The sequence below is a fragment of the Oncorhynchus nerka genome, linkage group LG28 (assembly GCF_034236695.1).
Source record: "Oncorhynchus nerka isolate Pitt River linkage group LG28, Oner_Uvic_2.0, whole genome shotgun sequence".
NCBI lineage: Eukaryota > Metazoa > Chordata > Actinopteri > Salmoniformes > Salmonidae > Oncorhynchus > Oncorhynchus nerka.
In genome coordinates this window covers 51394302-51412786 of record NC_088423.1, presented here as the reverse complement: position 1 = coordinate 51412786, position 18485 = coordinate 51394302, and the positions used below count along the sequence as shown (strand labels likewise).

Genomic DNA, 18485 nt, shown 5'->3' with positions numbered 1-18485 from the left:
TCTTAAGGGGAACGCACCAATTTGTAAGTCGCTCTGGATAAGAGCGTCTGCTAAATGACTTAAATGTAATGTAAATGTAATGCGTGACGGTTTCTACTGAATTACACGATTCCTCAGCCTTTGACAGAAGTTTGCTCCCGTTTGGTGGATGTGACCTGATCAATGTGTGTGACAATCTAAAATTGCAAACCATAACCCATATATACAACTCTCCTTTAGTGGCCTCCAACTGCTCTTAAATACAAGTAAAACTAAATGCATGCTCTTCAACCGATTGCTGCCTGTACCTGCCCGCCCATCCAGCATCACTACTCTGGACGGTTCTGACTTAGAATATGTGGACAACTACAAATACCTAGGTGTCTGGTTAGACTAAACTCTCCTTCCAGACTCGCATAAAACATCTCCAATCCAAAGTTTACAAAATAGCCTGCCAACACTCTACTCAGCAAATTGGATTCGGCCTATCACAGTGCCATCCGTTTTGTCACCAAAGCCCCATATACTACCCACCACTGCGACCTGTACGCTCTCGTTGGCTGGCCCTCGCTTCATACTCGTCGCCAAACCCACTGGTTCCAGGTCATCTACAAGACCCTGCTAGGTAAAGTCCCGTTTTATCTTTGCTCGCTAGTCACATAGCTGCACCCACCAGTAGCACGCGTTCCAGCAGGTATATCTCACTTGTCATCCCCAAAGCCAATTCCTCCTTTAGCCACCTCCTTCCAGTTCTCTGCTACCAATGACTGGAACGAACTACAAAAATCTCAAACTGGAAACACTTATCTCCCTCACTAGCTTTAAGCACCAGCTGTCAGATCAGCTCATAGATCACTGCACCTGTACATAGCCCATCTATAAATAGCCCAAACAACTACCTCTTCCCCTACTGTATTTATTTATTTAGCTCCTTTGCACCCCAGTATTTCTACTTTGCACACTCATCTACTGTCAAATTTACCATTCCAATGTTTTAATTGCTATATTGTATTTACGTCGCCACCATGGCCTATTTATTGCCTTTACCTCCCTTCTCACCTCATTTGCTCACATTGTATATAGACTTATTGTTCTACTGTATTATTGACTGTATGTTTGTTTTACTCCATGTATAACTCCGTTATGTGTTGAACTGCTTTGCTTTATCTTGCCCAGGTCGCAGTTGTAAATGAGAACTTGTTCTCAACTTGCCTACCTGGTTAAATAAAGGTGAAATTAAATAAAAATATATATAACTGCCCTTTGGGCCAGCATAATCACAATGGGTTCCAATCGGTTATTCAATAAAGTACGTTTGCAACCCTGTTACCTGCTATCCACTTGAAATCACAAAAATAAGTGAAACATTTTGCTTGCTCTACATATAATCTACACATCTCGTGCCACTAAGCTACCATTTATATATTTTTGTTACACTGGAATGGGTAGTTCATGTTTCTTTTATTAATAAAGATTAGACCATTTCAAAACATACAAGTATGGCAATGATAACGATATGAATGCCTGCAAACATTCAGTCTCATAACTGTATCAATAGCCTCAGGAGGAATATTTAGTATTCTACATTACCAAAAGTATGTGGACACCTGCTTGTCAAACATCTCATTCCAAAGTCATGGACATTAATATGGAGTTGGTCCACCCTTCACTGCTATAACAGCCACCACTCTTCTGGCAAGGATTTCCATTAGATGTTGGAATATTGCTGCGGAGACTTTCTTCCATTCAGCCACGAGCATTAGTGAGGTCTTGTGCATTGTCATGCTAAAACAGGAAAGGGCCTTCCCCAAACTGTTGCTACAAAGTTGGAAGCACAGAATCGTCTAATGAAACCAATGAAATACAGCACAAGACCTCTATTCCTCCTCCATGAACGGTGCAGGTAGCGTTCTCCTTGCATCCACTAAACCCGGATTTGTCTACTCCAGAGTCCAACGGTGGCAAGCTTTACACCACGCCAGCCGACGCTTGGCATTGCGAACGGTGATCTTGTGTATGGCTGCTCGGCCATGGAAACCCATTTCATAAAGCTCCCGACGAACAGTTCTTGTGCTGACGTTGCTTCCAAAGGCAGTTTGGAACTCGGTAGAGTGGATTTCTTTTTTTTACATGCTTCAGCACTCGGCAGTCCCGTTCTGTGAGTTTGTGTGGCCTACCACTTTGCGGCTGAGCCGTTGTTGATCCTAGACGTTGCCACTTCACAATAACATCACTTACAGTTGACCGGGGCAGCTCTAGCAGGGTAGAAATTTGACGAAACGACTCGCTGAAAAGGTCGCATCCGATGACGGTGCCACTTTGAAAGTCACTGAGCTCTTCTTTAAGGCCATTCTACTGCCAATGTTTTGTCTATGGAGATTGCATGGCGGTGTGCTCGATTTTATACACCTGTCAGCAATGGGTGTGGCTGAAATAGCCAAATCCACTAATTTGAAGGGGTGTCCACATACACTATATATATATATATATATAAAAAGTATCTTTAATATCCTCATCTCCAGTTAATAGGCACATATTCAGACAAGTATGACATCCCTGGCTGCAAAAAATAATTATTTATACATTATTCCATTCAAGATCTAACTGGCATTGATTGGCTGCAAGGCTCAATTTAATGAAATAATACTGTGAATCATCCTCAGAGAATAAATCAAGAAATGTCATAAGAATGACACTTGTGCAAATTATGAATGTGCTGCATGCTCTTTTGCAAAGCTTTGTTTCAATTGCTTCTTCAATCCAGTCCGATCTGTAGATTTTGGTACATTTCCAAATAAACGCTGATAGGATAAACCCTCTTCGATGCTGATGAGCACTGCCTCTGACTGATGGTTCCTTTGAACAAATCATATTCTAACAGAAAAAAGGTCCCTTTTTTTAGTCACTGTACAACTTTAAACCAAACTTGACATTTTTACACAAATTAAACAATATGGCTATAGAGAACAGGTTATAGTAGCGATTTAAAAAAACAACAACACTTGTCCATTGATTGCTTGACCTCACATGCAAGAACATTGTCTTGACTTGCTAATGATAGGTTATGCAAGTTTCCCCAGCTTCAAACATGTTCCATTAGCCTTTTTGTGTTGTTGACACAGGTAGTGCCATTCTCAGTCTCTTGAAATGTTTAAGTTGACACTTCACATTTACTAACATCCATTTTTGTACATTCATAGGTGTCTTTAGCTGAGCTGTGAAATGTAACAAGATTTTGTGTAAACTGGTTTTAATCATGTTAGTAACGACATGTGTACCGCATTTCTTGTATTTATATTTAAAAATAAAAATAAAAAAAATGCGAGGAGTTCTGATTTAGAGTACCCAAGATGGCCACCTAACGAAAAGCCATTCAGTTTTCAGTATTGCTCTGGGTCTTGTAGGCCTGCTTGCGGAGGTGATTCTCGATCTCCTCGCGGAACACCAGCATGCCTAGGTGGGAATGGGAAGCCTCGTTCATGGCTTTGGACTGGATGCACATGCGATACTGTTCTGGAGTCAGCTCGTCTGCACACTGCTTCTCGTGCCACAGGTGGAAGAGGCCAGATACCGGCGTACGCGTCACAATCAGGTCGCTCCGCAGGTACTTCCTGTACAAGTGGACATCTTCCACACCCCAACCTTTCACTTCCAGGTCAAAACCTCCTAGAAAATACAATTGAGGGGTAGAATATAATTGTCACAGTAAAAATATGTAGCAAGCACACATAACAATACTTATCAGTCAACACTGCTTACCTATATTGAGGAAGTCCGAGCGGTACTGACATGTCATTCCAAAGCCAAAATCTCTCCAGAATCCAGCATCTTTCTTGTGAATCTATACGGAAAGTACACTTGTCATTGGCGAGTTGACTAATGTCAACATTAAGTAACAATTAAATACAAAATATATATAGACAGTACCAGTCAAAGGTTTGCACACACCTACTCATTCCAGAGTTTCTTTATTTGTACTCTTTTCTACATTATTGAATACTAGTGAAGACATCAAAACTATGAAATATCATGTAGTAACTAAAAGTGTTAAACAAATGACAGCTTTGCATACTCTTGGCATTCTCTCAACCAGCTTCATGAGGTAGTCACCTGGAATGCTTTTCCAACCGTCTTAAAGGAGCTCCCACATATGCTGAACACTTGTTGGCTGCTTTTCCTTCACTCTGTGGTCCAACTCATCCCAATCCATCTCAATTGGGTTGAGGTCATCTGATGCAGCACTCCATCACTCTCCTTCTTGGTCAAATAGCCCTTACACAGCTTGGAGGTGCGTTTTGGGTCATAGTCCTGTTGAAACACAAATGCTAGTCCCACTAAGCGCAAATCAGATGGGATGGCGTATCGCTGCAAAATGCTGTGGTAGTCATGTTGGTTAAGTGTGCCTTGAATTCTAAATAAATCCCAGACAGTGTCACCAGCAAAGCACCATCACACCACCTCTTCCATGCTTCACGTTGGGAACTACACATGCAGAGATCATCCGTTCACCTACTCTGTGTCTCACAAAGACACTGTGGTTGGAACCAAAAATCTAAAATTTGGACTCATCACACCAAAGGACAGATATCCACCGGTCTAATGTCAATTGGTTGTGTTTCTTGGCCCAAGCAAGTATCTTCTTCTTATTGGTATCCTTTAGTAGTGCTTTCTTTGCAGCAATCCGACCATGAAGGCTTGATACACACAGTCTCCTGTGAACAGTTGATGTTGAGATGTGTCTGTTACTTGAACTCCGTAAAGGCATTTATTTGGGCTGCAATCTGAGGTGCAGTTCATTTCAGATTTCTGAGGCTGGTAACTCTAATGAACTTATCCTCTACTGCAGAGGTAACTCTGGGTCTTCCTTTCCTGTGGCGGTCCTCATGAGATCCAGTTTCATCATAGCGCTGGATGGTTTTTGTAACTGCACTTGAAGAACCTTTCAAAGTTCTTGAAATTTTCCAGATTGACTGACCTTCATGTCTTAAAATAATTATGGACTGTTGTTTCTCTTTGCTTATTTGAGCTGTTCTTGCCATAATATGGACTTGGTCTTTTACCAGGTCTACTTCTGTAAACCACCCCTACCTTGTCACAACACAACTGATTGGCTCAAACGCATTAAGGAAATAAATTCCACATACAAACGTTTAACAAGGTACACCTGTTAATTGAAAAACATTCCAGGTGACATGAATCTGGTTGAGAGAATGCAAACTGTGTGAAAAGCTGTCATCAATGCAAAGTGTGGCTACTTTGAGGATACAGTGAGAGAGGGGAAAATATTTGATCCCCTGCTGATTTTGTACGTTTGCCCACTGACAAAGAAATGATCAGTCTATAATTTAAAATGAGGGAAATAAGTACACTGCTCAAAAAAATAAAGGGAACACTTAAACAACACAATGTAACTCCAAGTCAATCACACTTTTGTGAAATTAAACTGTCCACTTAGGAAGCAACACTGATTGACAAATTTCACATGCTGTTGTGCAAATGGAATAGACAACAGGTTGAAATTATAGGCAATTAGCTAAAGGAGTGGTTTTGCAGGTGGTGACCACAGACCCCTTCTCAGTTCCTATGCTTCCTGGCTGATGTTTTGGTCACTTTTGAATGCTGGCGGTGCTTTCACTCTAGTGGTAGCATGAGACGGAGTCTACAACCCACACAAGTGGCTCAGGTAGTGCAGCTCATCCAGGATGGCACATCAATGCGAGCTGTGGCAAGAAGGTTTGCTGTATCTGTCAGCGTAGTGTCCAGAGCATGGAGGCGCTACCAGGAGACAGGCCAGTACATCAGAAGACGTGGAGGAGGCCGTAGGAGGGCAACAAACCAGCGGCAGGACCGCTACCTCCGCCTTTTGTGCAAGGAGGAGCACTGCCAGAGCCCTGCAAAATGACCTCCAGCAGGCCACAAATGTGCTTGTGTCTGCTCAAACGGTCAGAAACAGATTCTAGGAGGGCCTGACGTCCACAGGTGGGGGTTGTGCTTACAGTGCAGGACGTTTGGCATTTGCCAGAGAACACCAAGATTGGCAAATTCGCCACTGGCGCCCTGTGCTCTTCACAGATGAACAGACGTGACAGAGTCTGGAGACGCCGAGGAGAACGTTCTGCTGCCTGCAACATCCTCCAACATGACCGGTTTGGCGGTGGGTCAGTCATGATGTGGGGTGGCATTTCTTTGGGGGGCCGCACAGCCCTCCATGTGCTCGCCAGAGGTAGCCTGACTGCCATTAGGTACCGAGATGAGATCCTCAGACCCCTTGTGAGACCATATGCTGGTGCGGTTGGCCCTGGGTTCCTCCTAATGCAAGACAATGCTAGACCTCATGTGGCTGGAGTGTGTCAGCAGTTCCTGCAAGAGGAAGGCATTGATGCTATGGACTGGCCCGCCCGTTCCCCAGACCTGAATCCAATTGAGCACATCTGGGACATCATGTCATCCACCAACGCCACGCTGCACCACAGACTGTCCAGGAGTTGGCGGATGCTTTAGTCCAGGTCTAGGAGGAGATCCCTCAGGAGACCATCCGCCACCTCATCAGGAGCATGCCCAGGCGTTGTAGGGAGGTCATACAGGCACGTGGAGGCCACACACACTACTGAGCCTCATTTTGACTTGTTTTAAGGACATTACATCAAAGTTGGATCAGCCTGTAGTGTGGTTTTCCACTTTAATTTTGAGTGTGACTCTAAATCCAGACCTCCATGGGTTGATAAATTTGATTTCCATTGATAATTTGAGTGTGATTTTGTTGTCAGCACATTCAACTAATGTAAAGAAAAAAGTATTTAATAAGAATATTTCATTCATTCAGAACTAGGATGTGTTATTTTAGTGTTCCCTTTATTTTTTTGAGCAGTGTATTTGACCCCTCTGGAAAACATGACTTAGTACTTGGTGGCAATCACAGAGGTTAGACGTTTCTTGTAGTTGGCCACCAGGTTTGCACACATCTCAGGAGGGATTTTGTCCCGCTCCTCTTTGCAGATCTTCTCCAAGTCATTAAGGTTTCGAGACTGACGTTTGGCAACTCGAACCTTCAGCTCCCTCCACAGATTTTCTGTGGGATTAAGGTCTGGAGACTGGCTAGGCCACTCCAGGACCGTGTAGTGTAGATGTTGCTAATGTTGTAAATTACTTTTGTAGCTGGAAACAGCTGATTTTTTATGGAATATCTACATAGGCGTACAGAGGCCCATTATCAGCATTACCATCACTCCTGTGTTCCAATGGCACGTTGTGTTAGCTAATCCAAGTTTATCATTTTAAAAGGCTAATTGATCATTAGAAAACCCTTTTGCAATTATGTTAGCACAGCTGAAAACTGTTGCACTGATTAAAGAAGCAATAAAAATGTCATTTAGACTAGTTGAGTATGTGGAGCGTAAGCATTTGTGCTTTTGATTACAGCTCAAAATGGTTAGAAACAAAGACTTTCTTCTGAAAGTCTATTCTTGTTCAGAGAAATGAATGCTATTCCATGAATGCTATTCCAGAAGCCAATACTTTGCGGAGACACCTTTTACAGCTGGAAATCTCTTAGGGTCTGTCTCTATAAGCTTGGCACATCTAGCCACTGGGATTTTTTCCCGCTCTGCTGGAAGCAATTTCCAAATGCCTGAGGGTACCACGTTTGTCTGTACAAACAATAGTGTGCCATTATAAACACCATGGGACCACGCAGATGTCATACCACTCAGAAAGGAGATGCGTCTCCTAGAGATGAACATACTTTGGTGCGAAAATTGAAAATCAATCCCAGAACAGCAAAGGACCTTGTTAAAATGCTGGACGAAACAGGTACAAAAGTATCTATATCCACAGTAAAACTAGTCTTATATCGACATAACCTGAAAGGCCGCTCAGCAAGGAAGAAGCCACTGCTCCAAAACGGCCATAAAAAAAGCCGGTTTGCAACTGCACATGGGGACAAAGATCGTACGTTTTGGAGAAATGTCCTCTGGTCTGATGAAACAAAAATAGAACTGTTTGGCCATAATGACCATCGTTATGTTTGGAGCAAAAAGGGGGAGGCTGAAGAACACCATCCCAACTGTGAAGCACGGGGGTGGCAGCATCATGTTGTGGGGGTGCTTTGCTGCAGGAGGGACTGGTGCATTTCACAAAATAGATGGCTCCACGAGGAAGGGAAATTATGTGGCTTAAGGACAACATAGTCAAGGTATTGGAGAGGCCATCACAAAGCCCTGACCTCAATCCTATAGAAACTTTGTGTGGAGAACTGAAAAAGCATGTGTGAGCAAAGCAAGGAGGCCTACAAACCTGACTCAATTACATCAGCTCTGTCAGGAGGAATGGGACAAAATTCACCCAATATATTGTGGGAGGCTTGTGGAAGGCTACCCGACACATTTGACCCAAGTTAAACAATTTAAAGGCAATGCTACCAAATACTAATTGAGTATGTAAACTTCTGACCCACTGGGAATGTGATGAAAGAAATAAAAGCTGAAATAAATCACTCTCTACTATCATTCTGACATTTAACATTTTTAAAATAAAGTGGTGATCCTAACTAACCACTCAGATTAAATGTCAGGAATTGAGAAAAACTGAGTTTAAATGTATTTGGCTAAAGTGTATGTAAACTTCCGACTTCAACTGTACATACATACACTATTTTTTCAGGTATTCTTTCAGGTACTTACAAGTTGACTTTCAATGGGGGGAGCCAGCTCCAGATTTCCATAGACTATGGCAGGATTATACAAACTGAAAACCACCGGATAAAAGACTCTCTTGTCTACAAGAAAAAAAAAACACAAAAAGGGATGGGTTTTACATATAGTATATTTTGGTATAAATTACATCCAAAATGCATATAGTACATGTTTAGAAAAAGGTCACACCACCTGCATTAAGTACTCATAATTAGAAATGAGGAAACATGGATGTGTAGGCTAATGTTTTGGTAGAAGGCACCTACTTGGAGCGGTGTGAAGACGGCAGGTGTTGAGATAGTCCAGTGTGAAGTAGATATCCACATCACAGAAGAACATCAATACGTCACCCTTCTTCCAGGTATGGGCACCGATGTCCAGACCCCTGCCTCTGGAAAACTCCTCGTCCACTGGGATAAGTGTGTAGTTGGAAAAGCTTGCCTCCCTAAAAACCAACAATGCCATTTAAATAGAGGTGTTGTTTGAGCACGAAACTCCCTTTTCTATAGAGCCAGGGGTAACATCAGTCAGTCACACTCAACCAAGCAACTCAAAACATTGGGTAGATTCCTTCCTTGATGTCTTGACTAGAAAATAACATAACATATGGACAAGTGAGAAATGTACAGCAGTAAAATCACACAAATCCTTTCTTTCATATTAAAAGACAACAAACCTGGACATTTTTTCCAAGTAAGACTTCACCTCTTGTAAGCCCTCTTGTCCAAAGTAGACCACTGTAAGATGCACTCGCCTATCATGTTCTATGCACACTTCCCTGCAAACAAAAATAACTGTTACCACAATCTTCACAAATACTAGGCATAGGCTGCATATTGCCCTTTTCACGTGTCTCACCACCACTAACCTGAAGTTGTGTAGGAACTGTGAGAATGCCTCTGTTCTGCCTGCCAACGGCACAATGATATTAATGATGACTCCAGTTGTTTCTACAGACGTGCTTCTGACTTTCATTAAAGGACCAAAAGGACGGAAAAGAGTGACATGGCGGAAGTTGTCGGAGTCCTCTTTTGCAAAGAAGAGCTCGTAGAGTGTGCCCTTGTCCCGTTCTGTTCTGTACAGCCCTGCCCACATAAAGGGGAAACATCAGTTTTGTCAAACATAGGGAACAAATATTGTTCCAACTTTACAGGCTAGATTACATTTTTGCTTGCATGAAACAAGCAGATAGTAATCTGCATCAGGGGTTCCCATGCTGGCCCTCAGCCACTCCACATACACCGAGTGTACAAAACACTAGGAACACCTTCCTAATTTTGAGTTGCATCCCCCTTTGCCCTCAGAACAGCCTCAATTTGTTGGGGGCATGGACACTACAAGGTGTCAAAAGCGTTCCATGGGGAAGCTGGCCCATGTTGACTCCAATGCTTCCCACGGTGTGAAGTTGGTTGGATGTCCTTTGGTTGGTGGATCATTCTTGATACAAACGGGAAACAGTTGAGCTTGAAAATCCCAGCAGCGTTGAAGTTCTTGACACTCAAACTGGTGTGCCTGGCACCTACTACCATACCTTGTTCAAAGGCACTTACAAATGTTTTGTCACCTGGATTCACCTGGTCAGTCTATCATAGAAAGAGCAGGTGTTCCTAATGTTTTGTACACTCAGTGTATGTGGCAGCACTAGCACATCTGATTGAATTAGTCAATCTATCATCAGACCCATAATTAAATCAGCCATGTGGGTAGTGGAATAAATAATATGTGGAGTGGCTGGGGGGGCCCCGAGGATCAGGTTGAGAACCACTGTTATACATTACCCCAGTATAGCGCTCTTACCCTCAGTAAAGTGGCTCTCGGTGTAGGTCTGCCTCTGCATGGGCACATCATCCTCCTGGCCATCCTCCTCATCTGGGTTGTTTATGACGTCCAGGGCTGCCTCAATGACCTCCACCAGCTCATCCCTGCGGTCCTTCCGCACAGGCTTCTCCTCTGGGTGCCTGGTCAGCCCCATCTCCAGCTGATACACCTTACTAGAGGTGAAGCTCTCGAAGGGGACCAGGGCGTACTCGCTGGGCAGTCGTGCTCCCGTGTTCACCTCGGCTTTGTCGATCTGGGAGTGGAGGAATTCGAGAAGATCCCCAGGCTCCTGGTCCTTGGTTTCAACAAGCCCCTGGACCCCGGGACCTTCCTTTCTGTCCTGCAGGACCTTGAGTTTCTCACTCATCTCCTGGAGCTCCTGCTTGAGTTGGGCGATCTGCCGCTTGAGGCTGGCGGAGCGGCTGAGGTACCGCTCCTCCTGTTCTTGCAGCAGTGCCTGGTAGTACTCCTTTCCATGGGACTCCCCTCCCAGGCCAGGCAGGACCAGGCTAACATCAGCTGGGGGAGTGCACTCCAGCAGGTAAGCAAAGAGGAGGAGGACCAGCAACAGGAAGAGCCCCAGGAGCATCCAGCGCATCCGGCCCTGCAGCGGCAAGCTTCGCCTGGGCATCACACTCGCATGCAGTCTATGGGTGACAAGTCTGCATTCCCCTTCAACGTCAGGGAAATCTACTTTAAGATGTACAGATTGTACATATTCTAGGATTGTTCAAAAGTTCCCTTTAATTAACAAGTTATATTAGCAACTCAAGTTGGATGTTTGTTCGAGTGCAGCTATAAAAAGCTATTTTGTTCATTCATGTCACATCATTCAGATAAAGTCAGGAACACCTTGTGTGTCTTGTTTGATGGGGAGTTATATTGTGAGTGGTATCCATTTTCATTCCTTCCATCAGTGTGTATTTAGAACCTTTAGAAGAAAATGCAAATCAGTAATCAATATGCTGACAACAAATTATGCAAGAAAATAAATGCTGGTGAAATAAATGCAATGTTGACCTAGGTATGATTTCAAGAGGAACTTGAATTTCATGATATTTTACTAGGTTATACGAGGTAACTAGAATAGACTGTCCTCTGAACCACTTTCCCTCAATGTGATTTTTATTTAAGACTCGATCTCAGGGCTGTGTCATACAAAGCAGCAATGTCTACTACTATTCTGCTAGCAGCACTAACGATGACGTCACTTTCCTGTGGTAAACTTCAAAATAAAAGCCTGCATTTCAAAACATTGCAAGGTGGAAAACTAATTCAAAAGATATTACATTTTAATCAATGATGATTTCTCTTGTGCCATTTAGCAAATGCACCTATTTTTTCTTACATGTCTATTTAAGACAACTATCTAAAAATACAGATTGCTATTTATTTTTTATTTAACTAGGCAAGTCAGTTAAGAACAAATTCTTATTTACAATGACGGCCTACACAGGCCAAACCCAGACGACGCTGGGCCAATTGTGCACTGCCCTATGGGACTCCCAATCACGGCCAGTTGTGATACAGCCTGGATTCGAACCAGGGTGTCTGTAGTAGAGGTCAACCGATTAATTTGGGCCGATTTCAAGTTTTCATAACAATCGGAAATCGGTATTTTTGGGCGCCGATTTGCCCCCCCAAACTTTATTTTTACACCTTTATTTAATTTTGGATTTAACTAGGCAAGTCTGTTAAGAACACATTCTTATTTTCAATGACGGCCTAGGAACGGTGGGTTAACTGCCTTGTTCAGGGGCAGAACGACAGATTTTCACCTTGTCAGCTCGGGGGATCCAATCTTGCAACCTTACAGTTAACTAGTCCAACGCAATAACGACCTGCCTCTCTCTCGTTGCACTCCACAAAGATTACGCCTGTTACGTGAATGCAGTAAGCCAAGGTAAGTTGCAAGCTAGCATTAAATGTATCTTATAAAAAACAATCAATCATAATCACTAGTTAACTACACATGGTTGTTGATATTACTAGATATTATCTAGCGTGTCCTGTGTTGCATATAATCTGACTGAGCATACAAGTATCTAAGTATCTGACTGAGCGGTGGTAGGCAGAAGCAGGCGAGTAAACATTCATTCAAACAGCACTTTCTTTGCGTTTTGCCAGCAGCTCTTCGTTGTGCGTCAAGCATTGCGCTGTTTATGACTTCAAGCCCATCAACTTCCGAGAAGAGGCTGGTGTAACCGAAGTGAAATGGCTAGCTAGTTAGCGCTCGCTAATAGCATTTCAAACGTCACTCACTCTGAGCCCTCTAGTAGTTGTTCCCCTTGCTCTGCATGGGTAACGCTGCTTCGATGGTGGCTGTTGTCGTTGTGTTGCTGGTTCGAGCCCAGGGAGGAGCGAGGAGAGGGACGGAAGCTATACTGTTACACTGGCAATACTAAAGTGCCTATAAGAACATCCAATAGTCAGAGGTTAATGAAATACAAACGGTATAGAGGGAAATAGTCCTATAATTCCTATAATAACTACAACCTAAAACTTCTTACCTGGGAATATTGAAGACTCATGTTAAAAGGAACCACCAGCTTTCATATGTTCTCATGTTCTGAGCAAGGAACTGAAACGTTAGCTTTCTTACATAGCACATATTGCACTTTTACTTTCTTCTCCAACACTGTTTTTGCATTATTTAAACCAAATTGAACATGTTTCATTATTTACTTGAGGCTAAATTGATTTTATTGATGTATTATATTAAGTTAAAATAAGTGTTCATTCAGTATTGTTGTAATTGTCATTATTACAAAGAAAAAAACATTTGGCCGATTAATCGGTATCGGCTTTGTTGGTCCTCCAATAATCGGTATCGGCGTTGAAAAATCATAATCGGTCGACCTCTAGTCTGTAGTGACGCCTCTAGCACCGAGATGCAGTGCCTTAGACCGCTGCGCCACTTGGGAGCCCAATTGTAATCGTTAATAAGGACTGGGGAGTTTTTCAGGATAAAAAAGAAACGGGATGGGGTTAAGCACAGGCAAAATCTTTGAGGAAAACCTGGTTCAGTCTGCTTTCCACTAGACACTGGGAGATTAATTCACCTTTCAGCAGGACGATAACCTAAAACACAAGGCCAAATCTACACTGGAGTTGTTTACCGTGTGAATGTTGTGTGGCCGAGTTACAGTTTTGTCTTAAATCTGCTTGAGAATATATGGCAAGACCTGAAAATGGTTGTCTAGCAATGATCAACAACCAGCTTGAAGAATTTTGAAAGGAATGGAAAAATGTTGCACAATCCAGGTGTGGAAAGCTCTTAAGAGACTTACCCAGAAAGACTAAAAACTGTAATCGCTGCCAAAGTTGATTCTAACATGTATTGACTCTGGGTTGAATACCTATCTAATCAAGATATATTAGTGTTTTATTTTTCATGATTTTGTTTTACAAGTGTTAGAATTTTTCCACTTTGACATTACAGAGTATTTTGTGTAGATTGCTGACAGAGAATTACAATTAATACAATTTTGTAACAACAAAATGTGGAAAAAGTCAAGGGGTGTGAATACTTTATAGTGTCATTTCATGAGGGCACTAAATAATACAGAGTATTGCTGACCTTTTACTACACTCATTCCATAGGCCACAACACAAATCACTGTATATTAAATACATTTTGGCTTATAGTGAAAAATCTATTATTTGTGCCGATGTAAAAGAGGGGTTGGGTACTCAGTAGGGTCTGTACAATCTATATACGGTGTAATTTCATGGGGCAGTGAATAATACGGAGTGTTGCTGGCCTTTTACTACACCCATTTGATAGACAAAGCAAATCACTGTATTTGAACTATATATTGGCTTATATAAAAACACAAATAAATAAATATTATTTGCGCTGATGTAAATGTGGTGTTGGGAGTACTTTTTTAGCTTACCCTGTTCACTTCCAGTGTGTAATAAAATGCCATTCCATGCTACAGACTTCCATGCACACTTGCCATGGCCTAACTGAGGTGCCAAGTACTGATTATAAGTAGGTGATTAGTTGAGAAGCCAACTGCTTCAAAGACACAATGAAAACAATGATGGACTGGCATACCTCTTAACAACCTAGATTAACCTAATGCTGATGAGCAGGCTGCATCTTGGCTTTATACATTTAAATCAGCCCAAGGCCAGCCTTAACATGTGCCAAAAATGTGCATCAGGACAATTGCTTGGCCTGACAAATAAATAGTTTGCCCCTAGGGCTTTGGGTTCTGGATTGAAAGTCACAGGAATCTGTGTTGTTTTTTGGCGATTGTGTGAACATTTTATTTGCCTCCTCATAAAATATGTGCTCACTAACAAATGCCTAAACTCATGGATCATACAGCCCATGTCTCCCAATGGTCATTTGTGAGAAAATACAAGTTACTATTACTTTGCCTTTGTCTTATTAGAAATCCTGTCTTATTTTAAGCAACAATCATAAGTAGAAACACTTGTTTCAGTAAAAAGCTGAGGGATGGTGCTGGAGAAATGTACCACTCAAATTCATAGACAGAGCTATGGATGCAATGACTAACCATCCATGATATCAAAGTTATAGTTTTAACCATGTTTTGCGGCTACAGTTGGAAGTCGGAAGTTTACATACACCTTAGCCAAATACATATAAACTCAAATATTTTTAGTATCTCACATTGTTCTGGTAATTCTCACATAGAAATTTCATCGGGAGGAAGGATGTTTGACATGCTTTTTACATGAGAAGATGAAAGTGGACATTTTAGACCAAAACACACCTCCTGAAAGACCCTATCTGTGAACTGTGTAAGATTTAGATTAAATGGAATAAATCCAAACAGATTGTGATATGAAGTCATTCACTTGGAGAAGGTCTCACCACACCCAAATGATGGTGAGGAATCAAGTTTGGCGTGACAGGAACTACCAAAACAATTAACATACAAATAGAACATGCTAATTTTTATTTTACCTTTATTTTACTAGGCAAGTCAGTTAAGAACAAATTCTTATTTTCAATGACGTCCTAGGAACAGTGGGTTAACTGCCTGTTCAGGGGCAGAACAACAGATTTTGTACCTTGTCAGCTCGGGGATTTGAACTTGCAACCTTTCGGTTACTAGTCCAATGCTCTACCACTAGGCTACCCTGCCGCCTGCAGTTTAGCCTCAGATGGCTACACTGCAGCCAAAGATTTCGATAACTAACCCAAGATAGACCACAGCCTGTCTTCCAATGGGAACAAGTGAGTCATAGTGGACAGAACAAGGAATGATGAGGGCAGAGCCAAGCACGAGCTAGCGAGATCCTACTTGTCCGTTCGAACATACATTTGCATATTTCCGTTAGGGAATGTCTACTCTGTGAAGTGCGCTTGTGCAATAACTCAATTCGCCTTTGCGCTCCTTCTGAACAATGCCTTCTTTTTTTTTTTTTACTTTGGCAAAGAGTAAAGTCTACAAAACATTGTCCACTCTGTTCGTAACATATTCTAGTTTTGGGAAAGGAGAACTTTGAGATCAAATGTTTCATTGATGAGAAAATTAGTATAATGTTGGCCATAATCCATCTGGTTCCATCTTTCCCCACTGCCGGCCACTGGGCTTCCTCTCACGACGCTTCACCTTTATACATCCGGGGAAATATCTGTCTCATTGTTCTATCTGTTCTGCTGTAGCAGCACTCCGTATTATTCAGTGCCCCATAAAATGACATCATATAACTCTACAGACCCTACTGAGTACTCCCAACCCACATTTACATCGGCACAAATAATAGTTTTTTTACTATAAGCCAATATGTATTTATTATGGAGTGGGTGGAGTAAGGAGTCACTAGCACTGTATTAAACCAGTTGTCCTTGCACAATAGACCAATTTCAAATTTGTAGACTATTGAATAATTCCAATTACATATTGTAACGACCCTGGGTTTATAAGCGCGGAAATCGACCCTGCCGCACGAGCATGCTTTTTAGGCACAGTCGATAGCGCGCCGGGGCTCGAAGGTCGAGGGTTCGAGACCTGCTCCCTGCCTGTTTCATTACAATATATTTGTATTTGATTAAAAGTGTATTTCTTTACATATAGTCTACTAAACAATAGCTTTCAAGACATCAGTATTGGTGTAAACCTTCTAAATAAATATTTTTTATGAATATTAAAAGTACGTCAAATTATCCATTTATTTTTTTCAAGGGTGGTTGCAATGCTATGAAAAACAGTTGTACCGCACCGGAGTGACAAAAAATATCTACCTTCCCAAAGTGTAGGATGTCTTTGTAGTGGGCCTATTATTTTGAAAGATAATTCTGCGATCCTGCTGCCAGGAGAACGTTAATGCAATGTCTGCTTATGTAACTGCTACCTCTAGGAAAATAGTTAGCTAACAAGCTACACTACAACGTTAGCCGAGCCTATATGAGCTTGTGGCTAGATAGATAACAACCAAACTACAAAGGGAACCAGAGTTGGCTAGCTGGGAAGCTAGCTAACACCTAGATACGTGTAAACAACGGCTTGATTGGAGCTGGTAGTGTTGTTTAGCTAGTTAGCTAGCTATATATCAACAAATATTTGCGTCGAACAGTAAATAATATTTTTAGCAAATACTTACTCATATAGTCAGACCTCCTTTCAAGGAATAAAACGCAGTAACATCAAAAGGGATGCTAAACAACGCCACAGAGGAAAGTGGACTGATCGAAAAAAACTATACTTCCGGGCGGCCAAGGCGTTTCTGTAGCTACTTCAAAATAAAAGTCCATACATTTGCAAATAGCAATAGGCGAAATCTTCATAAAAAAAACTAAATTAAATGTGAAACAAGTGAAAGACGTATGACACAGCCAGCAATTAATAAAATACAACTCAAGTTAATCAATCAATTATTAAAGTTAATTAAAAGTATAATAAATGCAAGTGCATTTAAAGGGATGGCAGGTAGCCTAGTGGTTAGAGAGTTGGACTAGTAACCGAAAGGTTGCTAGATTGAATCGCCGTGCGGACAAGGTACAAATCTGTTGTTCTGCCCCTGAACAAGGCAGTTCACCCACTGTTCTTAGGCCATCATTGTAAACAAGAATTTGTTCTTAACTAAAGGGGCGGCAGGTAGCCTTGTGGTTAGAGCGTTGGGCCAGTACCCTGAACAAACCCACTGTTCCTAGGCCATTGTAAATAATAATCTGTTCTTAAACTGGCTTGCCTAGTTAAATAAAGGATAAATACAAATAAAATGGTGCCTTATTTCCCATCCAGGCCGCTTTTAACATCTGAAAAGACATTGACAAACTTTGATTTGAGTGATAACTTATTAAGAATAAATAAGGAAAAGTATTTTTCACTCAGCTGGCAGTAGCACATGATGCCTTTATGTACAGTTGAAGTTGGAAGTTTACATACACTTAGGATGGAGTCATTAAAACTAATTTTTCAACCACTACACAAATTTCCAACAATTGTTTACAGACAGATTATTTTTATTTATATGTCACTGTATCACAATTCCAGTGGGTCAGAAGTTTCAATATTAGGCAATGAGTTTGAAAGTAGGCCTTGAAATACATCCACAGGTACACCTCCAATTGACTCAAATGATGTCAATTAGCCTATCAGAAGCTTCTAAAGCCATGACATAATTTTCTGGAATTTCCTAAACTGTTTTAAAGGCATAGTCAACTTAGTGTATGTAAACTTCTGACCCACTGGAATTGTGATACAGGGAATTATAAGTGAAATAATCTGTCTGTAAACTATTGTTGGAAAAATGACTTGTGTCAACACACAAAGTAGATGTCCTAACCAACTTGCCGAAACTATAGTTTGTTAACAAGAAATTTGTGGAGTGGTTGAAAAACAAGTTTTAATGACTCCATCCTAAGTGTATGTGAACTTCCGACTTCAACTGTATCTACCTCAAACCCCTGCACAGTGATCTTGTACTGGCATTGGTACTCCCTTTATATAGCTTAATTCTTGTGTATTTTCTTCCTCTTGGGTTACTATTTTCATTTTCAAATGTGTAAAT

The 18485-nt window shown here is 41.6% G+C and overlaps 1 protein-coding gene across 4 annotated transcripts; it reads right to left on the bottom strand.

Annotated features, from left to right (window-relative positions):
* Positions 1–1423: 1423 nt before the first annotated feature.
* Positions 1424–17184, bottom strand: LOC115113391 (chondroitin sulfate N-acetylgalactosaminyltransferase 2-like). 4 transcript variants are annotated; one of them, XM_065012875.1, is made up of 9 exons: positions 17076–17184; positions 12750–12897; positions 10467–11418; positions 9538–9754; positions 9346–9447; positions 8936–9114; positions 8658–8752; positions 3739–3820; positions 1424–3645 (listed from the first exon to the last, which is right to left on the bottom strand). In XM_065012875.1, the coding sequence occupies exons 3-9, from the start codon at positions 11116–11118 to the stop codon at positions 3353–3355; spliced, it is 1620 nt and encodes a 539-aa protein (XP_064868947.1). In that variant the 5' UTR covers positions 11119–11418; positions 12750–12897; positions 17076–17184; the 3' UTR covers positions 1424–3352. The 4 variants fall into 4 exon arrangements, 3 of the variants coding, with proteins under 3 accessions (XP_064868947.1, XP_064868948.1, XP_029496823.2); XM_065012876.1 differs by having other exon boundaries at positions 12750–12826; XM_029640963.2 differs by lacking the exon at positions 12750–12897.
* Between the last annotated feature and the right edge of the window lie 1301 nt (positions 17185–18485).